The sequence below is a fragment of the Gymnoscopelus microlampas genome, assembly GCF_963454915.1.
Source record: "Gymnoscopelus microlampas genome assembly, chromosome: 1".
NCBI lineage: Eukaryota > Metazoa > Chordata > Actinopteri > Myctophiformes > Myctophidae > Gymnoscopelus > Gymnoscopelus microlampas.
In genome coordinates, this window is record NC_139962.1 from 47,796,432 (window position 1) to 47,816,474 (window position 20,043).

General features: G+C 42.8%; 1 protein-coding gene across 3 annotated transcripts in view; it reads left to right on the forward strand.

Annotated features, from left to right (window-relative positions):
- Positions 1–6: 6 nt before the first annotated feature.
- Positions 7–20,043, forward strand: part of LOC311050541 (A-kinase anchoring protein 13) — a 114,541-nt gene continuing 94,504 nt past the window's right edge. For all 3 annotated transcript variants that reach the window (XM_084064626.1, XM_084064627.1, XM_084064628.1), the window contains exons 1-2: positions 7–2,052; positions 3,969–4,033. In XM_084064626.1, coding sequence (XP_083920752.1) covers positions 75–2,052; positions 3,969–4,033 — 2,043 coding nt within the window. In that variant the 5' untranslated portion in view covers positions 7–74. The remainder of the gene's footprint in view (positions 2,053–3,968; positions 4,034–20,043) is intronic.

Sequence of the window (20,043 nt, forward strand, 5' to 3'; positions counted from 1 at the left end):
GGAGAGGAGAGGAGGAGAGCAGCAACAGAGGAGAGTCAACAACACTTGACAGCAGCAGGACACTTTCAGACACAATGGGAATTACACCGTCACTGGAGTTCTCCTCCGATTTGTCAGACAGCTCGGACTCTGACACCAAGGAGAACTCGCGGGAAGAGGAGAACCTTGGAAATGACGAGGAGGAGGAGACAGAGGAGGAGTGCGACCAGAAGAGGCTCAGTGATCTCAGCGATGATGGCCTCTCCCTATATGAGGAGACGCCGGGGAGCAAAGGGTTAATGGGACCCATCTCCTCCTCCCCAGCCTCCAGTGATGTAAAGCGAGAGGTTACGTCAGAGTTTCCTGTGATGGAGGGCCTCCACGAAGGGGAACCACCACCATCTCCTCCTCCTCCTCCTCCTCCTCCTCCTGCTCTCCCAGCAGACACAAACACGAGCCTGGAACAAACCCAGGAAACAGCTGGTGGGGATTACTCAACAGAGGAACAACAACAGACGCATTGCACTGCCGCTGATGGCTCCAGCAGCTCGGCCCTGGAAACTGCACACCATTCTGGGGATCATACTGGGAGCGAGGAGGACTCAGGGCGTGCTGACGGAGACATTGCGGTGGTTTGTCTTCCAGGCGGACAGATTGCAGTATCTGGTGTTTGTACAGAAAGTGGTCGTCCTTTGAATGAAGCGTCGATAGAAGACACGAGAGACTTTGAAACTGTTTGCGACTCAGTGGACTATTCAGAGACGGAGGATCTGACCAATTATGAGTTATCCTCTAAAACAATGCCTAGCTCAGGTGCACTGCACAGCGACACAGACCCAGGTACGAACCCTGGGTTGTCCAGCGACGAAGAGGGCAGCTTCCGATCTGCACTGAGCTCCACAAGCTCAGTGTTCCTATCAGCTCAGGAATCCATCAGACCTGACACAAACGAGCAGGAATCAAGCTCCAGAACGCCGACCAAACTGGAGAGCCCGGTCCCGGTTCAAAATAAAGTAGTTGAACAGACTGATAAAGAACTGAATACGCGTGGTGAATGCTGCTCACAGTCCAGGGAAATGGGCTTACACTTGGAACAGAACAGGGATGCACTACCAGAGCAGGAGGATAGCAGAGACAGCAGAGATGTGAACTGTGAGGATGCAGTCCCCATTTCACCTGGCTCTGTGCCCGATTCCCAGCTACCAACTGGCATGGAGACAGTGGGACAATGTGACACAGTGCCTAATGAACTTGATGAGAATTCACGACCCAGTGACTCATGGCGTCCCTTGGACCGTAGCGCCAGTAAACTAATGGTTATAGACAGCGGACGGACCTTCATGAACTCCGCTGGCTCCGCGCCTGTGTCACAAGCGTCACCGGGCCAGGATACAATAGATCCATTGATCCCCGAGGTCGCAGGAGAGCAGCTCATTTCAGAATGTTTTATAGGAGAACCGTCAGTAGAACCGACGCTGTCTGAAAACAAGGACATTCAAACAATCCCTGAGAGTCGGTATGTAACAGAGGAGCATAACAATACTGACATGAATGTAGCCCAGGAGGATAACAGTACTGACATGAATGTAGAGAACAAGCAAGGTCCTTTGGGGTCAGAGGTCACTGACGGGGCCATAGTGAAACCTGACCTGTCCCTACTGGCTGAAGGCAGAGAAGAGGGGGACATCAGTCTGGTTGAAGTTGACCCTCACCCCACAGGGAAGAGTGTTAGCTCTCAGCTAGCTTCTGGAGAGGAGAGCTTAGAGACAAACGTGCGGTCTATCATACAGAATGTCAGAGAGGACAATTCAGACAGCACGACCAATGAGAACTCTGCAGTCGATGCAGATGGCGATATGGGACACTCGGACGCGGTTAAGGATGTCTCTCCTGAAGTACAAATGTCTGCGTGTGCTGAGTATGTCTCCTCACAAGGTGGCGGGTCAGCCCCTACTGCTGCTATGAGCAGAGCATCCTGGGAAAGTCCTGCCTTAGAGAATGCGATGGGATTGTTTCCAGACAAACTCAACTCAGCAGGTGGAGACTCAGGGTGCCAAACCAGACTTTTAGAAGGTACTGTAGGCCGACACGGTTCATGCTCTTAAGAACATTTATATTACATTTTAGGCAGAGAGGCAGTCACTCTGAATTAAAGCTGATGCTTTAATTCAGAGTGACAAGTCCATAAACATACACCAACACACACGTTGCAAGTTGTGCTGTACGCCATGTTGCTCATATTGTCATACTGTATGTTCTGGATATGGGTGTCAGCTAATTACCTCCTAAAATGGAAATGTAAGGTAAATATCCTTAAGCCAAAGAACGTCAACAACTTATTGTAACACACACACACACACACACACACACACACACACACACACACACACACACACACACACACACACACACACACACACACACACACACACACACACACACACACACACACACACACACACACACACACACACACACACACGCGCAGAGTCTGGTTGTATCCTAGTAACAGGTGACCTCAGATGGGTGGGAGACTAATACAGGAAGGGATTGGCCATGTTTTCATTTTTCTTTTTCTTTCCCACTTTCCTACTTTCTCTCTTTTGTTTGTTTGTTTGTTTATTTTTCTTTCTTTCTCACTTTCTTTCTTTCTTTCTCACTTTCTCACTTTCTTTCCTTCTTTCTTTCCTTCTTTCTTTCTTTCTTTCTTTCTTTCTTTCTTTCTTTCTTTCTGTCTGTTTGTCCATCTTTCCATGTTGTCTTGCAATTAAGATTGTTTTTAATGCCTTCATTAATACCTTTTTGTGATAAAAGAAAAAGCAAAAAAACGGAATCCATCAGTTATATAATAGTAATGAATTGCAGCATGTTCCCTGGTTTTTAATAGAAAGTCATTTGTTTCTTCCTTCCTCCTGTCTTCCATCCATCAGTTCATGGTCGGTTACATAAGCTTTATTATTTTAATCTCTCGAGTCTCACAGATACGGAGGCAGGGTTACAGCCTTACTGGACTACTCACGCTGAGCTCAGTGTTATTCGGTGATAAAACAGCAAATAACACTGAATACAGCTCAGTTCACTGTCAATCTTTGTTGTTGTCCTGGTAAGGGGAATTATTTCTGGTTGCCATCGTTAAAGCTACAATCCCAAAGTGTTATGTCCATTATCACCCTTTGAAAGAGAGAGAACCAAGCACTCATCAGACAAGTAGTTCACAGTACTTGTGTATCGGGTGCACGGTTCTGCCAGAAATAGTCTCTTAGAAAGGAATACCAGCACTCACTTTGATCCATTTAGGATTTTTTCACCCCCAGCAGCAGACCCTATGACGGACATTTCGGCCCACAGGCCTTCCTCAGCGTGATTGTCTCCCTTTCCTAGTGGAGAGAGCTAATTGCAACGATGACTGAACTACAATAAATACGGCAGTGCATCTACTGCCCAATTCGGTGCCCTACATTATGTTTAATGTGCTTTAGGCTTGTTACTGTACATGTTTTTTCTATGAATGATCTGTCCTCTGGCTCTGAATCCTTGCACTCCTTACTTGTTACAAGTACTTCATGGACTTAAAATAACATTCATTTATTTATCCAAGTCAATGACATACATCTTCACTTGAACCCTACCGACCTTATTCTGGGCATGACATAATAAGCGAATATCCTGTGGAAATATACATCTTCTCTTGAACCCTACTGACTTTATTCTGGGCATGGCATAATAAGCGAACATTCTGTGGAAAATCGGAAATAGCTAAACATTCGCTTTAAAATAGCCAATGTACAAGCTGCGACGCATTGTGAGCTTGTAGATCGGCTATATCCGACAAAGAGATTTGGTACAGGGAGAATATGAGGACGCTAAGCATAAACCCCTGGGGTACCCCAGTCAATAAAGTATATTGGGTTTAAGTGGATTTAAGTCTTCTTAAGTGTCTAAGATGTGGAAATGGCCCATTGTAATGTGCTGTGCTCATGTGTTTCCAGATATGGATGCCTTAGAGTCAGGAGATACACCAGATGGACGGCTGGCAGAGGACAACGTGACCACGGTAAGACACCACACCATGAACACTGCTGTCCAGTCTAGGCCTACAACTAGCTATTATTTTCTTAGTGATTATTTCATCAATTACTTTTTCCATTAATCAAATAATGATGATTATTTTTTATCATTTCAATTTGTTTATATATCAAATCAGTGTTTTTTGAAATAATTGACTAAATCATTGGGCTATCATTGGTACTTGTACTTTTGGCTCCACCCCCTCAGCCAAAAGTACACCCTGCATATGTCACTGACTCACTGATCACATGACCTCAATCAATTATCCAGTTCTAGGCAACATAGAAGTGGGGGGGGACTTTTTTCTTATTTCCACACAATAGCTCTAAGGTGTATTAAAGACATAGTTCAATGTTGAAAATTAGTGGTATTCCCCTTTAACTAGGAAGTGAATGGAGCAGTACATCTTCGGTTCGCGTTATCTCTGGTTCTGTGTGAAAAAAACGTAAAAAAACCCAAAAAAAGTTTATTTCTGTGGCACAAGGTTTCCCTTGTGCCACTGAAAGAAACACAACACAATATGAACACATGTTATTGAACTACAAATCAGGGTCACTGTGGCACTCTGGCTTTGCTGTGCTCCAAGCTCCGATAATCATTCGTCATTTAAGATAAGCTGATGTTTGTCATAGCCTGTGGAACCACTCAGTGACCTTTCTCATGTTGCACACAGACTGATATTTGCTGTAGAGCCAATGCTTACTGCTGGTGAGTCCCAGTACCAGTTAGAGTTGTTTGGAAAAGGGAGTGCAGTCAGTGCACACTGCACAGACCTCATGTTTAGGAGTCAAACCAGTTGGGTGAAGTCCAGTCAGTGTCAGGTAGCATTCAACAGCTGGCGTGAGAGACAACCAGGGTTCCATTTGTAAAACAAAACAAAAAACAGAGAAGGGGGCAGGGGGCATTTTTAACCACTCTATATACTTCTTCATACAAAAATCACCCGAAATTGCTGATTACAAACTCACAACTCATCGCACCGAAACACGTTGCAAGCATGGAGATTGGCCATTTTTGCTATTTTTAAATAAAAACAAAACATCTTTTGAAAATATTAGACAAATTTAGAAGATTTGCCCAAGAGGGTTAATGTGGTTAACATACTTTTTAAATTAAATTGTGATATTATCAAACGTGAATATCCAATATATATATTCCCAAAAGGAAATGCATTTATTCAATTCAGTTTGACCAGAAGCAGGGACAAAACATATCCCCACCGGCCATAAAAATGTACAACCAGAAGGTGGAAACTCAAAAGCAGAGGCATCGATCCCCAGCAAATCGAACCCTGGAGATAATGTTTGCCCTCCTAAAAGTTCAAACACGTCCTGCACTGAGCCAGTAACACCGAACCACTGGGGATTGCAGAGTAGAGAGGTCAGATGCTGGTCAAGGAAATTATTAGCAGTCCTCTGGAGGGATTGGGAAGCATGTCAACATGTGTTTGTGAGCTTAACTCTGTGACATAATTATGTATGTTTGAACAGAGGAACCTGCATGAGCACCATAATGACACCTTTCTGTTCTGCATTATTTGGGATGTCTGTAGGCACTGATCAACCTTCTGCACATACAGTGCACCGTCTCTTCTCTTCTCTTCTCTTCTCTTCTCTTCTCTTCTCTTCTCTTCTCTTCTCTTCTCTTCTCTTCTCTTCTCTTCTCTTCTCTTCATTGTGAATGTAAATAGCCAGCAACTACCACATTGCTTGCCTGCAGTATGTTTCGCGTGAATGTACTATATGCATTTGTGTCTGTACTGTATGTCTGCTCTCTGTGTGCTTGTATCTATGTGTGTGTGTGTGTGTGTGTGTGTGTGTGTGTGTGTGTGTGTGTGTGTGTGTGTGTGTGTGTGTGTGTGTGTGTGTGTGTGTGTGTGTGTGTGTGTGTCTGTCTGTGTTGTGCTTGCGTGCGTGCGTGCGTGTGTGCGTGTGTGTGTTTTGTGCATATGTGTGTGTGTGTGTCTGCACGTGCTTGTATGTGCTCGCACGTGCGCGCGTGTGTGTGTGCATGCGTCTGTGTTTGTTTGTTTGAGAGTGTGTTTGTTTGTTTGAGAGAGACTCATGCATGCACTCATACACACACAGTAGAGCAGCCTGGGCCAGTCTGTACAGTAAATGTTGCTGACTATCAGATTCCTCCAGCAGTCCTTCACACTGGCCAGGCAGGCAGGGCTGAGCTCTCTCTAAGCTGTGGTCTAGCGGTCCCCTCTCTGCTCTGAATGCCAGAACTGAGACTGCGTCAATGCACACGCACACCTGCAGTACCCGGGACCCACCAACAGAGTGCAGTACAGCCCTGTTAGCCTTGTGCCTCTGCTGCCGTTTAATTTAGTCCTCCTCCCCCTGTTACTCCCCAGAAGGGGAAGTTAATTACCTGTCATTTGAGCTGGTTGAAAATATCCTACTGCATGTAGGATGGTGAGGAGGTTTGGAGCTTCTCTGTTGCTGTTGTCCATGTTGTAAGCTGCTGCAAAGCTTCTGCCTCTACTTGTTTAGTTTTATCATTATCATCATCATCATCATCATCATCATCATGACACAATGATTTGTGAGCTTGTTTTTTTGGGCAAAGATATTTAGTGCAGAGGGAAAAGGGAAGGTGGACTCCGGTCAACAGTAGGGTTTATAAGTAGTTAAAATTCAATGAGAATTCATGAGATAATAATGTTTTAGATGTGCAGGAGTTGTCTCTGTACGCTTAATTATGCATTGGCATAAGTGCATAAGCAATTTTATGTTAAATTCTTTATTTTGAGGACCAACCAAGAACATTTAAGTCTTGGCCTTTATTTCAAAAGGATAATGTACTCCAGCTGTTCCTTCACTGTTCCCTTCAGCCACAGCAGATGAGCAGCTTATTCTGGCAATCGGAAGGTTGCCGGTTCAATCCTTGGTATCTGGCACCGTGTAAAAGTGTCCTTGAGGAAGATACTGAACCTGTAACCTGTACCCAAGGCACTGTTCAATAGTTGCACATTGCTCCCAATACTGAGTTTAGGGTGGGTTAAATGCAGAGGACAAATTCCAGGTACAGTATATGCAAATGTACTTGGCCAGTGAAACATTCCCTTTCCTTTCCCCTTCACACGGTTTGACTCAGAATTGCTGAATGGCTAAAGGTTTCTATGCCATGACAACAGTGTTTCACACACGGTTGTCTGTCTCCATTCAAGACCTTTGGGTTGAAATGGAAAAAGAAAAGTCACAAAACCATTTCTGTCAAACTTCTTTGACTCAAAGGTTACAGGTCCTTACACACCAGGAGCATTCACTGTGCGACTACTTCACATCAATTTAATCTGCTGTTTAGTGTCATGAGTACATCCACACAGAGCGTGAATTGTTTTTATTAAAATGCTGTGAATAAAATCAGCAACCTGTATGAATGAAGCATCGCCAAGTTCATAGTTTGATGTGAAATATTTGAGGGCGCATTTTTCAGATCATTTATTTTTCACGCTCGAGGGGTGTAGAACTTTGTAGTTCTTTTTGATCAGCCCTAACTTTACAATCACACTGTTGCACTTCACTTCGTAATCATAGTAGCTGGTACTGGACATGTTGACATTGGTGCAGGGATGGATGAACGGTTCCAAATAAGTGCCACCACAGACATTAGGACATATCAGTGCACAAGCAACCATAATGAGCGGTAGGGAAATTGTTGAACAACATTACAGCATAATTAGAGCCTGACAGATATATCAGTCTGACTCATATATCGCCCGTTATTTGACCTTTTTGTGGTACTGGACATTATACAGCCGATTTCTAACCACTTTCAACTTGGGATCCCTATTTTGGTCATTATAGGGGAATTGTTCTAGTTTTCAAAAAAGAAAAAATCAGATCTACAGATTGGCTATTTAACAAAAAACATTTGGATAGGGCATAAGTGGTTAAACAGTTTGTGTGTATTTTATAAATGTTCCTTCCATATATTGTTGTTTAATAATATTCTGTAAATACTTAAATGTTCAAATCTATCCAAAATATTGGTCAAAACATCAGTAATAGATGGTCTATTTCTCTCACAAATTCGGTATCAGACCTCAAAATCTGGCATCAGTCAGGCTCTACAAAATATATAGTTTGTATATCATGAGTGGTGGAACGGGTAGGCGTTTCAATGTGTTGCTCAAGGGCAATGTGCTGGTGTTGTAGATATGAAAGTTTTATAAAAAAAGGTGTAACATTATGTAAAGTAAAGGGGGGGGGGGGGTGTGAGTAAACATATAAGATTCAGAATATACAAATAAACCCCAGAGATGTAGGGAGTTGGTAGTCACTTGTATCGTACATAATTCATACACCCCTAGTCTCTGTGAAGAAACCGCCTTTATAAGTGACAGTGTGAAGCAGAATGTCCATATTTACTTCTTGTTTATTTAAAGCCAGCTTCATAACGTTACGAGTTTAGATTTATATTCCCATGGTGCTTTTTCAAAGCAAGAGTACATTTATCTGACTAATCATAAACTAAAGTGCTGAATCTAAGCCTGCCACAGTCCCTCTAGGAGCACACACTAACACGCTGCTTTTATCTGATTTACATTACCCCAAAATACTGGATTTATTATTTTCATTTTAAGTCATTGGGGCTCGGATTCTCCAAATTTGGGCACGGATGACATTTGCTAGACTCTTTCATAAGTAGGCCGTCTATAGGGAAGTGAATGGTTGTCAAATCGTGGCTGAAACCTTACATCATAGATATGTCACAGAAAACAGGTGTCATAGACTGGCCACATGGAGTGTGAGAGCCACATGAAGTAACGGCGCCGCGTTGTGAGCTTGTCGAGCTATTATGACATGCCCCAGAATAGGTACGCTAGCTAGGGTTCATGCGGTTAATCAATGGACAAATGTGTTAACAGCTTTGAGCAAGGATTCCCCATTCCCTGTGTAGATCAACAGAAATATCTTCTAGACACAGTAGGATCAGAGATCGTTCAATGCCAGTTGTAAAAGAGGCTTAGCAAGCCAGACTAAGCTGAATGTGATGTATTCAGTACATAAACTGTCTTTATGTACTTGAGCAATGCACCGGAGCATCCGCTACCTGCTTGCAGTGAGGTGCTCTGGATAAGAACATCAACTGAAATAGCTAAAATGTAAATATTCATTCATTATTACCATGCAGGCTGTCTGAAGCGCTGGTCTGTATTTTCGAGACAAGAGCTCCCTGCATGAGCCTGCTGTTATCTCTGTGTTTGCAGAGAATTGAAAGTCATAACAGATCATTTAGCGTAGCATTTATTGTAGCACAGCAGTGATAATAGTACACCTGTTAACTGTCCCTCTACTGGACAGATGTCAGGGTTTGTTCCCTTTCAAGTCTTATGCTGAGTTGTGTGTGCTGCTGTGCCAAGCCTGGAAAAGCTTTCTACTGCAGGAACTGTTGTTCTCCTTACGTCACTGTATGAGTTTCGGATTCCAACAGTGAGCTCTGTGTGTGTTGCTTCTGAGTGCTTGCATGTGCATGCTTACATTTGTGCGCGTGTGTATGCGTCTCTGCATGTGTGTGTATATATGTGCCTGCGCACAAGGCAGTTAGGGAAATGTGGAAATGTTTACTCAGTAAGAGGTCAAGACAGAGAAGGGAGGGGCTTCAGAACAGGAAGTTGTGTGTGTGCGTGTGTGTGTGTGTGCGTGCGTGCGTGCGTGCGTGCGTGCGTGCGTGCGTGCGTGCGTGCGCGTGTGTGTGTACCATGTGTTTCTAATGTTTGTGTGTGTGAATCTTTGTTCATTCATGTCAGAGAAAGTCAGGGAGAGAAAAGTAGAAAATAAACATAGACTAAAACAGACTTACAAAACGACTAAGAGAGAGAATGGTAAAATGAAAGTGACAACGTAAGAGGAAAGGGGCTAAGACATGAAGACACAGAAGAAAACAAGGCACTGGGGAAAAGCCAGAGAGATGGAGAGAACAAAAATAGTGTGAGTATACTGTTTTTTAAAAAAAGGGAGAGAGAGAGAGAGAGAGAGCACAAGAAAGAGAGTTGGTGGCCTCTTCTTGCTTGGCTGGTATTCCCGCTCCCGTCCATGGTCTTTCTGATGTTGGGATTATTGTTTTCACACCGCCCTACACAGCTCTCCATCAGGGCTCTGTACTCTGCCTCGTTGTCATCTGTGATGCAGCTGACAATAGAGGAGTTGTCGGAAATTAGAGGTGTAGAGGTTGAACTGGAAGGGTGACAGGACAGTTCCTTGGGGAGCAGATGTGCTCATCAATTAACATCGAAGTGCCCACTCTTCTATAGGTGCCCACTCTTCCGGTTGCCATTGGTTCTAAATATCCATATATATGAATGAATGAATTAATTAATGATTTTATTTAAGTGTCATGCCACCTCGTGGGATTATATGACACCTTTTCAGACAGTTACAATATTCAAAATTCAAAATTTCATACACTGGTTACCGGTATTGCTGATCATATACAACAGCTACCGACCGAATAAATATGATAGATTTCCCTATTTTGAATGAACATGAACATGAACATGAACATGAACATGAACATGAACATGAACATGAACATTCTCACGGTGCTGTGTAGCCTCTCCTGGGGCCATAATGTTTGCGCAGCCTCCGCACTAAATGGATGCATACACATTGTTCTGCATTTCTCCACTCGAAAGTATGGACACATCCACTTCATCTTTACGCCTAATTGGTTTAGAAAACCCTATCATTTCCCCGGCTAAATTCATGTATGCGCAATGTCAAAGCGATTTACAATATTATTCTGCGGGGTAGTAGTGGCATATCAAAGTAAAAGAGAGCGGCCAAAAAATATTTGGAGCAGCATTCATGTTATAACTTTGGCTCAGACTGAGCAACACTGAGAAAGAAAGAAAAAGTGGTGGGACTTCAAAGGAGGCCAAAAAGTGGATCTTTACCCACAAGGCAAGAGTCAGCCAGTGGAGGAGGAGAGGAGACTGATAAAAGAAAAACTGTATCATAACAAGAATAATATAGCTGCAAGCAGCGATAATACGGGGCCAGTGAATAGAGAGAGAGAGAGACATGGAAACGGAATAGATTGAAGAGAGAGAGAGTGACATGGAAACAATAGATTGATGAGAGAGAGAGAGATGGAAACATAATGGTTTGATTGGACATCTCAACCTAATGCCATTAACAGGATTCGAACTCTCAACCTTCAGACTAATAGGCTGCAACACTACCTATAGTGCTATAGCTTTGTCCAGGCTGATATTGTCTGTTGAAGATCATAAACTCTTGCCTTCTTTCATGAACCAAGCCCCTGTTTCACTAACACTAAGATCACTCGTTCACAAGCCATTTACCAATGAAGAAATTGTACATCTCCTCAGAACCAAAACTAATGAAAGTAGCCGATCTACAAGCTCACAAACCATGAAAAGTTGTGAGATTGTAGATCAGCTATTTTCAGAATGAAGTATGTCATACGTAAAAAACATACTCTCAAATAAGCATTTCAGGTTATCTTTACCATTTGCACATGTATTCATTGATACAGTCATGTTGTTTGCAATTCAACTTAAATCAAGTCTACATCAAGTGAGGCTTGAACTGGCGACCTTGAGATTGTGAGGCATTCATTTAAGGGAGACGCCATTGGCCCAACAGACAAGTAACTGTGAAAAAGGAGATCACACAGATGATACAGTTTCACGCAAATAGCTGAAAAATCCTGGGTTTAAGTGTTTTTCAAACTGCTCAAAATTGCGGACAATCTAAGGGCGGAGCTTAATGGTCAAATCGATACGTGTGTTCCTCATGAGTCAAGGCACATGTGTAAGCAAGTTTCACGACGTTCGGCCAAACGAGGCATGACTTATGCCTGTTTAAAGTCTGCATTTTCAAAAAATTGCTATAGCGCCCCCTTTTGGCCAATTGGAGTAAGATTGGTTTCAGTGATCTACAAGCTCAGAAACATGTTGCTATCTGAAAAGTTTTGAGATTGTAGATCGGTTATTTTCACAATGAAGTTTGTCATACATTAAAAAAACATACTCTCTCCAAGAAGCATTTCATCATTACCTTTAACAGTTGCACATGTATTCAATGATACAGTCATGTTGTTTGCAATTCAACTTAAATTAAGTCTGCATCAAGTGAGGCTTGAACTGGCGACCCTGAGATTGTGAGGCCTTCATTTAAGGGAGACGCCATTGGCCCAACAGATAAGTAACTGTGGAAAAGGAGATCACAGAGATGATACAGTTTCACGCAAATAGCTGAAAAATCCTGGGTTTAAGTGTTTTTCAAACTGCTCAAAATTGCGGACAATCTAAGGGCGGAGCTTACTGGTCAAAGAGATAGATGTGTTCCTCATGAGTCAAGGCACATGTGTAAGCAAGTTTCACGACTTTCGGCCAAACGAGGCATGACTTATGCCTGTTTAAAGTCTGCCTTTTCAAAAAATTGCTATAGCGCCCCCTTTTGGCCAATTGGAGTGAGATTGGTTTCAGTGATATTTGGAATGACCCTGTACATTTCTGCCAAGTTTCAAAGAAATGTGAGTCTGCATGTATGTTTTAGGCACAGATGAATAATTTTCATAAAACTGTAATAGTTAAAATCTATCTCCTCCTGGGATTTTTGAGCAATCTGCACGAAACATTTTACACATGAACTTTGGACCACTGCCTACAAAAATTTCCAACGGATTTTCCATAAGTGAAAAAATGCAGAAGTTAGGAGCCAATGACTGTTTTTCATATAATTCAAAATGGTGGGCGATCTAAAGGTCAGAGGTCAAAAGTCAGACCACGAAAGTTGTCGGGCATGAAGAGACGCATGTGTGTATCGAAGTTTCATGGTTGTAGGTCAAACAGGGCATGAGTTGTACCTGTTCAAAGTTGGCACTTTCAATTGAGTGCTATAGCGCCACCCTTTGACGAATGAGTGTGAGAATTATTTCTTGGTAGTTTTTCATGAGCATCTACCATATGGCCGAGTTTCGTAAAAAGCGTATGCACGGTTAAGCCAGAACTGGCAAAAACAAGTATTTTTCAAACTGCTCAAAATTGCGGAAAATCTAAGGGCGGAGCTTAATGGTCAAATCGATACGTGTGTTCCTCATGAGTCAAGGCACATGTGTAAGCAAGTTTCACGACTTTCGGCCAAACGAGGCATGACTTATGCCTGTTTAAAGTCTGCCTTTTCAAAAAATTGCTATAGCGCCCCCTTTTGGCCAATTGGAGTAAGATTGGTTTCAGTGATATTTGGAATGACCCTGTACATTTCTGCAAAGTTTCAAAGAAATGTGAGTCTGCATGTATGTTTTAGGCACAGATGAATAATTTTCATAAAACTGTAATAGTTAAAATCTATCTCCTCCTGGGATTTTTGAGCAATCTGCACGAAACGTTTCGTACTTGAACTTTGGACCACTTTCTACAAAAATTTCCAACGGATTTTCCATAAGTGAAAAAATGCAGAAGTTAGGAGCCAATGACTGTTTTTCATATAATTCAAAATGGTGGGAGATCTAAAGGTCAGAGGTCAAAAGTCAGAGTGTGAAAGTTGTTAAGCATGAGGAGACGCATATGTGTATCCAAGTTTCATGGCTGTAGGTCAAACAGGGCATGAATTGTACCTGGTCAAAGTTGGCATTTTCAATTGAGTGCTATAGCGCCACCTTTGGACGAAAGATTGTGAGAATTATTTTTTGATCGTTTTTCATGACCATCTACCATATGGCCGAGTTTCGTAAAAACCGACAGCGCGGTTCAGCCAGAACTGCGAAAAGTGGCAGAAGAAGAAGTGACAGAATAATGCGAATAACAATACGTGTCCAGAGCAGAGCTCTGGCCCCGTAATAATATGTGTAACTTAATAATGTGTATGGATTAAGAGCTGTCTGGCGTTTGTATTGTACGACTCTCTCCACTGGACCTGCACATCACTGGTATCAACATCCAGGGAGACAGTTGATGCCCAGAAGTTTTTTTTTCTGAGAGATACATACAGTACACTGGCTCATTAATGTCTCCGCCAGGCCGAAAGGCATGGCGAGAGAGTATGTTTTGCCCCCTGTCCGTCCGTCCGTCCGTCCGTCCGTGTGTGTGTCCGTCATTCTGTCTGTGGACAGCTAATCTCTGGCACCGTTGTCTTGATCGCAGCGAAACTGAGCACACACACTCCCTGGATACCAATTCAGAACCTCTGCCCCACATTTTTCACATGGGCCTTTTATAGCGTCACCAGGAGGTTTATTTGTGCAAAACATATTTTTTGACAGTACTCCTACAGATTTTGTCCAAAAATCATGCAAATTGGTACACAGTCTCTCTATAGTCATTAAACAAAACGGGTCTTTCAGATTTTTCATATTCCATCCTGATTGTCTCAAAATGGCTTCCAAAGTTTGCAGGAGTGCTCCGTTTTGAACAAAATGCCTCAAATCATGAACACAGCATTCAATTTCTGTGAAATTTTGCAGGCACATTCCCATTAGACCGAGGAAGAAATGCCACTTGAATTTTTTCAAATCAGCCTCATGGTGGCGCTATAACAGGCCAATTTGGATTTTTACCTATAACTGCACAGATCTGTGTAAAACTTTGTGTTCACACTCCCTAAAGGTCAAGGAACAACCTTTGCCCTGCATTTTTCACATCTGCCTGTTATAGCGCCACCAGGAGGCCGACTTATGTAAAACACATTTTTTTATATTACCCCTTCCGATTTTATCCAAATTTCACGTAATCGGTACACATGATCTCTACAGTCATTTGATCAAGACGAATGTGTCTGATATTTCATATTCTATCCTAATTGACTAACATTGGCTTCCAAGGTTTGCAGGAGAGGTCCGTTTACAACAAAATGCCTCAAATCATGCGCGCAGCGTACGATTTCCGTACATTTTTACACACACATTCCCACTTGGCTGAGGAAGAAATGCCACCCTTTTCAGATTGACCTGTTATAGCGCCACCAGCAGGTCTAATTGAACAAAACCACATGTTTGGAACAAAATGCCTCAAATCGTGAATGCAGTGTCCGATTGCAGTGAAAGGCCTAAGAACACATGGCACCCTTTTCACATTGGCCTATTATAGCGCCACCAGGAGGCCATAATAACCTACCTGACCTGGCGGAGACCTGTGCTCCGAGGAGCACTTTTTCTAGTTCATAATGATTTGCACAAGCAGGGAAAGTGCATTGAACCAAAGAGACATTTCTGCATACATCACCTGTAGAATGTGTGGAGAGTTACACACCTTCTCACATTAAGTTTTCTTTTCATAAATGCCGACCTTTGCGTAGCTTTTTGTTATTTTTTAAAATTATTTATTTTTTAGCTTTTCTTTTCTTATAGTACATACACACCCTTGATACATACAGCCCCAGGTCTGTGTAGGCTCTGTGGAGCAGGTAGATGACAGCTTCGCCTTCCCAGACGATCAGAGATCCACATACAGTAACAATACGTCTGGTGACATCTAAACACAATTTAATTGCTAGAACAGCAGTGAGAACAGCCTGCTTGGAAGTTTGGAAGCTAATCCTGTCAACGGCCCAATATGAAGAACCACCCTAAAGACTTTGAATTGGTTTTGCAATGCAGTTCTTTTAACTAATTGTTTCCACACTATTTGATCTGATCAGTGTTTGATCAGAGTGAAACGTTTACACTAGAGACTAGGATGATTGCATTTAATAAGAGTTCCTAAAACAAGAGATCCTAGAAAGTGAGTGCTAGTAATCTTTGTTTAAGAAGATTTCATCATCCACCCCAATGTTTGCCAGGAGTCACTCCCCCCAGGGGCGGATAGAGATGGAGAAGGTTCCAAAGTGGTGGTCAGAGACATGAAGGGGAGGGAGGAACAGAGAGGTTAGAGGGAGAGCAGGTTTTAGAGGACAGTAGGTCCAATATACCTGCTCTGTGAATAGGACGTGACAGAGTAAGGACAGAAGAGATATAGCGAATCACGCATGAGGCAACGGTAATTGACTTTCTGTGACTCAGTAGCATTATGTCGTGGTGTTGTGTGACTATTTTATCCACTCTGTAGTCATCTGTAATGTTACCTGTGGTTCGTGCTGATATCAACTATAGGCTTACCTGCTACTCTCTCTCTCTTATTCTGCATCAGGCAGGATGATTGTATTGGGTTTATACGTCTGTACTTGTATTAATATTGTTTAAGGGTGCCTTTATTGTGATGTTACTCTTCTATGCCCTGTATTTGTAACTGAATTTCCCCCGCGGGATCAATAAGGGTATCTACAGTATATGTATCTATCTATCTATGCCTTGTCTTTATGCCACTGGGTCTTCGGTGAGGCTGTCACTCCAAATACCTGGGCAGGACGTTGGATAAGTGTGTTTAATGAGCCAATTAGAGTGTTAGGTGTTAAAGGTGCTGTAAGTCAAGGATTCCAAAGGTTTTCAGACTCTGACCCCCCCAAAATAATCATATGTGAACTGGGGACCCCCCAAAATAATCATATTTAAACTAGGGACCCCCTACCCTGGCCCGACAAACACCTGGAATTGTAGGCATTACATTTAGTTTGACTCGGCTCCACAGATAAATATTGTGAACATAGCCGATCTACAAGCGGCGTTGTGAACTTGTAGATCGGCTATTTTCACAATGCTTGCCTCTTTCTTACGTAATATTTGACAATTTGGCCAATGTGGTCTTAAAAAGATTTTAAAAGTCATTAAATTGTAACTTTAGAAATGTGCAGATACCCTGTATACTATTATGCGGTATGTTGGTTTGTTTACTGTTGAGTGACAAAACAATGTTGCACATTAAGCTAATCATATCTTGGGATCCTCCACAATTATTTAGGGACCCCCAGTTTGGGAACCACTGCTGTGTTATAAGTGATATAAGTGAAAAAGTATTTTGTAAAAAAAAAAAAAAAAAGCCTTTTAATTCTGATATAATCATTGCTATGGCTCTTTGGTAAACACAAAGTCTTTTTTTTAGGTCAGACATGACTTTCATCCAATCATTTATCAGCTTCAATTGTATAATGCTACAGTTACAATTGTGTCTGCACATTTTCACTTGCTTATCCTGCATACTGTGTGGGTTCTCCCTCCTGATCCTGAATTGGTCTCCTGACCCGAGGGTAGACCCCTGTTACGGAACAAACATCTCTATATAGCAATGACTACTATTGGGAACATACTCATTTTAACAAAACAAAACAAAAATCACTTACAGCACCATTTAACACACAAATCCAGTCCCTAGTCAAATCAAGCACACAATATTTGTTCTAAGCAAGAGGAGACAGCAAGGGGAGAGAGGGAGATACACCAACGGGAAAGACCTTGAATAAAGGCTGAGAGAGGGAATAAAAGAGAATGGGCATATAATGGAGTGCAGAAATGAAGTTGACAGAAGAGAAGAGCATAATATAGAGAGAGAAAGGTTTAGACAGAGTGTTGTAGATAGAGGGTTCAGGGTGGGGTTGTGTCTGTCAGCACTCCGGGACACATGGATGAGGCACTCGTCAGATCTTCAGCCATTCCTATTTTAATAATGTGGAAACTAAGAGGAATGCATGCTGGGAAGCTGGTTGGAAGGTCAATGTTCTCTGTCCTGTGGGGGAGAGAAAGGAAGGTGGCACATGGCAGAATACAGCTAATTTCTTCTCTTCTCTGCTTTAGATTCCTTTGTTTTCCATCATTAGCCTACATTGGTTAGAGAAGGGCAGTTGTGGATTAACCACTTAACCTTGGTCCCCCCCTGGGGTCTATCCTTGGCTCCTTGCGTTGTAGAATCGGCAAGCTTTTCACATTGCTGTTGGTCTGTTTTGGCACGCCCACAACACGGACGCTAGGGTTCCTGTGGTTAAGGGTTGCAGCTACTTCTGTCGAGGTGCCCTTCAGAGAGACACTGTCTGAACTCTCGTGTGCTCCAGTGAAGCTACTCATTGGCCGACAGTAAAAGGCAGCTGCCAAGTGTGAATGTGAGTAACTGTAGGGGTGTGAAGAAAGTTCATCATCCATGCCCTGTCAGCTTGCACTGTTGAAGTTACGGTTGAATTAAAAAAAACGTATCTGCAGTCCAACGTGACTCCCTTCACTAGTGTCCTGCTCCCCCCCCCCCCTTCCTCTCTCTCTCTCTCTCTCTTGTTTGTTTGATGTGAGCCACTGTTTGGCGTGAGGTGCAGGCCACTGCTGTAGGTTGCAGGGGTGTTTGTTTGTGGTCCAGCAGCGTGCGTGACACCGCATGCTGCTCTGTGCTCAAAGACAGCTGGCCAGCCTGGCAGGCCGGGCAGGAGGTTATGAGATACATATCAGGGAATTAGAACATTCACACATACAGTTGGCACACCCATATCCCTTTTTTATTATTTAAAAAAAACAAAACAGAAAAAAACAATTTTCAAAAGAATTCCAGAAAAAAAGTAAAGAATAAATAAAAGACAAATTCTATACAAAAAAAACTTTAAATAAGTAGTGAAAAGAGCAGCCCCACAAGCTCACAACGGGTCCCGATGCGACGCGTTGTGAGCTTGTACGTGAGCTTGTATGTCATAGTTTGAGTCCCGGGGAAACATAAAAACACATTTTTGGGTCTCGAGCTAAAATGTTTGGGAACGCTGGTACACATTATTATACTGTATACACACAAGCATGCTGCAGGGCTCATACATGATCTTCTATCTATGTAACTGGTAATGACTACTAGTAAGTGTCAAATACGTTTGGTAGAAAATGTTAGGGACACTTTTCTCCTGCCTCCCTCTCTGAGTACAGACTGAGGCATTATGGGGTTACACACACACACACACACACACACACACACACGCATACACACACACACGCACACACGCGCGCACACACACACACACACACACACACAGTACATACAAGCATACATACAAGCATGCATGCATGTGACACGGGTATGTATTACGCCTGGTGGTTGGGGGTGGAGGGATTGCGTGTGTGTGGGTTTAGGGGTGTGTGCGGGGGGGGGGGGGGGGGTCCTGTCCTTCAGTGTTTTCTTTGGTGGGCCATGTGCTACTGAGGCCACTCAGGCTCACACACAACTGTCACGTCAGCTGCTGGATGCATAAACATGTGAGCAAACTCTTGCCTGGCTTCAGCAGACCAGAGGGGCAGACAGAAAGAATCGCAAAACAAGACGACATGTGTCTTACTTTTCTGCATCCCCAAAAAACGATACAAGGATGTGCAAGGTTTAAGAAATGTGGAGAGAATGAGGAAAGGTGAGGAAGAGAAATGTACACCCAGAGAAGACGAATAATGTTATCTACAAATTCCAGAAGGTAAGAGCAGACAGCACTCTCAACTAGAGAAGAGATGAGATGAGAGAAAGACGGGAAGGACAGAAAAAAGAAAGATGAGAAAGTTGTAGTCTGGAGCTCAAAGGTACACAGTAAAATCCCAAGTATTATTTTAGCTATGAGAGTGTATAAATGTAACCAAATTGACCCGTAAGGGGAGTAATTACAAATGGATACATTTCCACCTAGGATTTTACTGTGTAGGTGCAACATTTTCCTCTGTTTTAATTAAGAAAGGTCAGTTTCACAAAGACAAAATCACTGTGTATACAGGAAGACATAATAAAAGAAAAATATCTTGCATTCTTGACATTTCAAACGATGCAAAAGGACTAGGGTGAAGTCCTGATTTCATTCTGTCATGAGACCTAAGAGAGGACAAGAAAGACCAAAATACATAAATATCACTTTAGAGCTCCTAAGCGATACGGTATTTTAGGAGGAGTTTATGACACTCGGGTTTTATTGGCCTCATAACTGTCACTGACAGACCAAAAGAGGAAGTGTGGTAAATGAGCTAATACTGCGGTTGGCCAGTCCGTTACAAAGAGCGCCTGTCAACCCGCCTGGCTGCCTTATCAGCCGGCCTCAGAGGGACCGTTTTTCCTTTTATTCCTCCTCTTATCCTCTCCTCCTGTCCAGGAACTTAGTTCACAGCACTGATTCACTGGAAAAAGGGGTGAAAAAGGGAGAGAGATAGAGACAG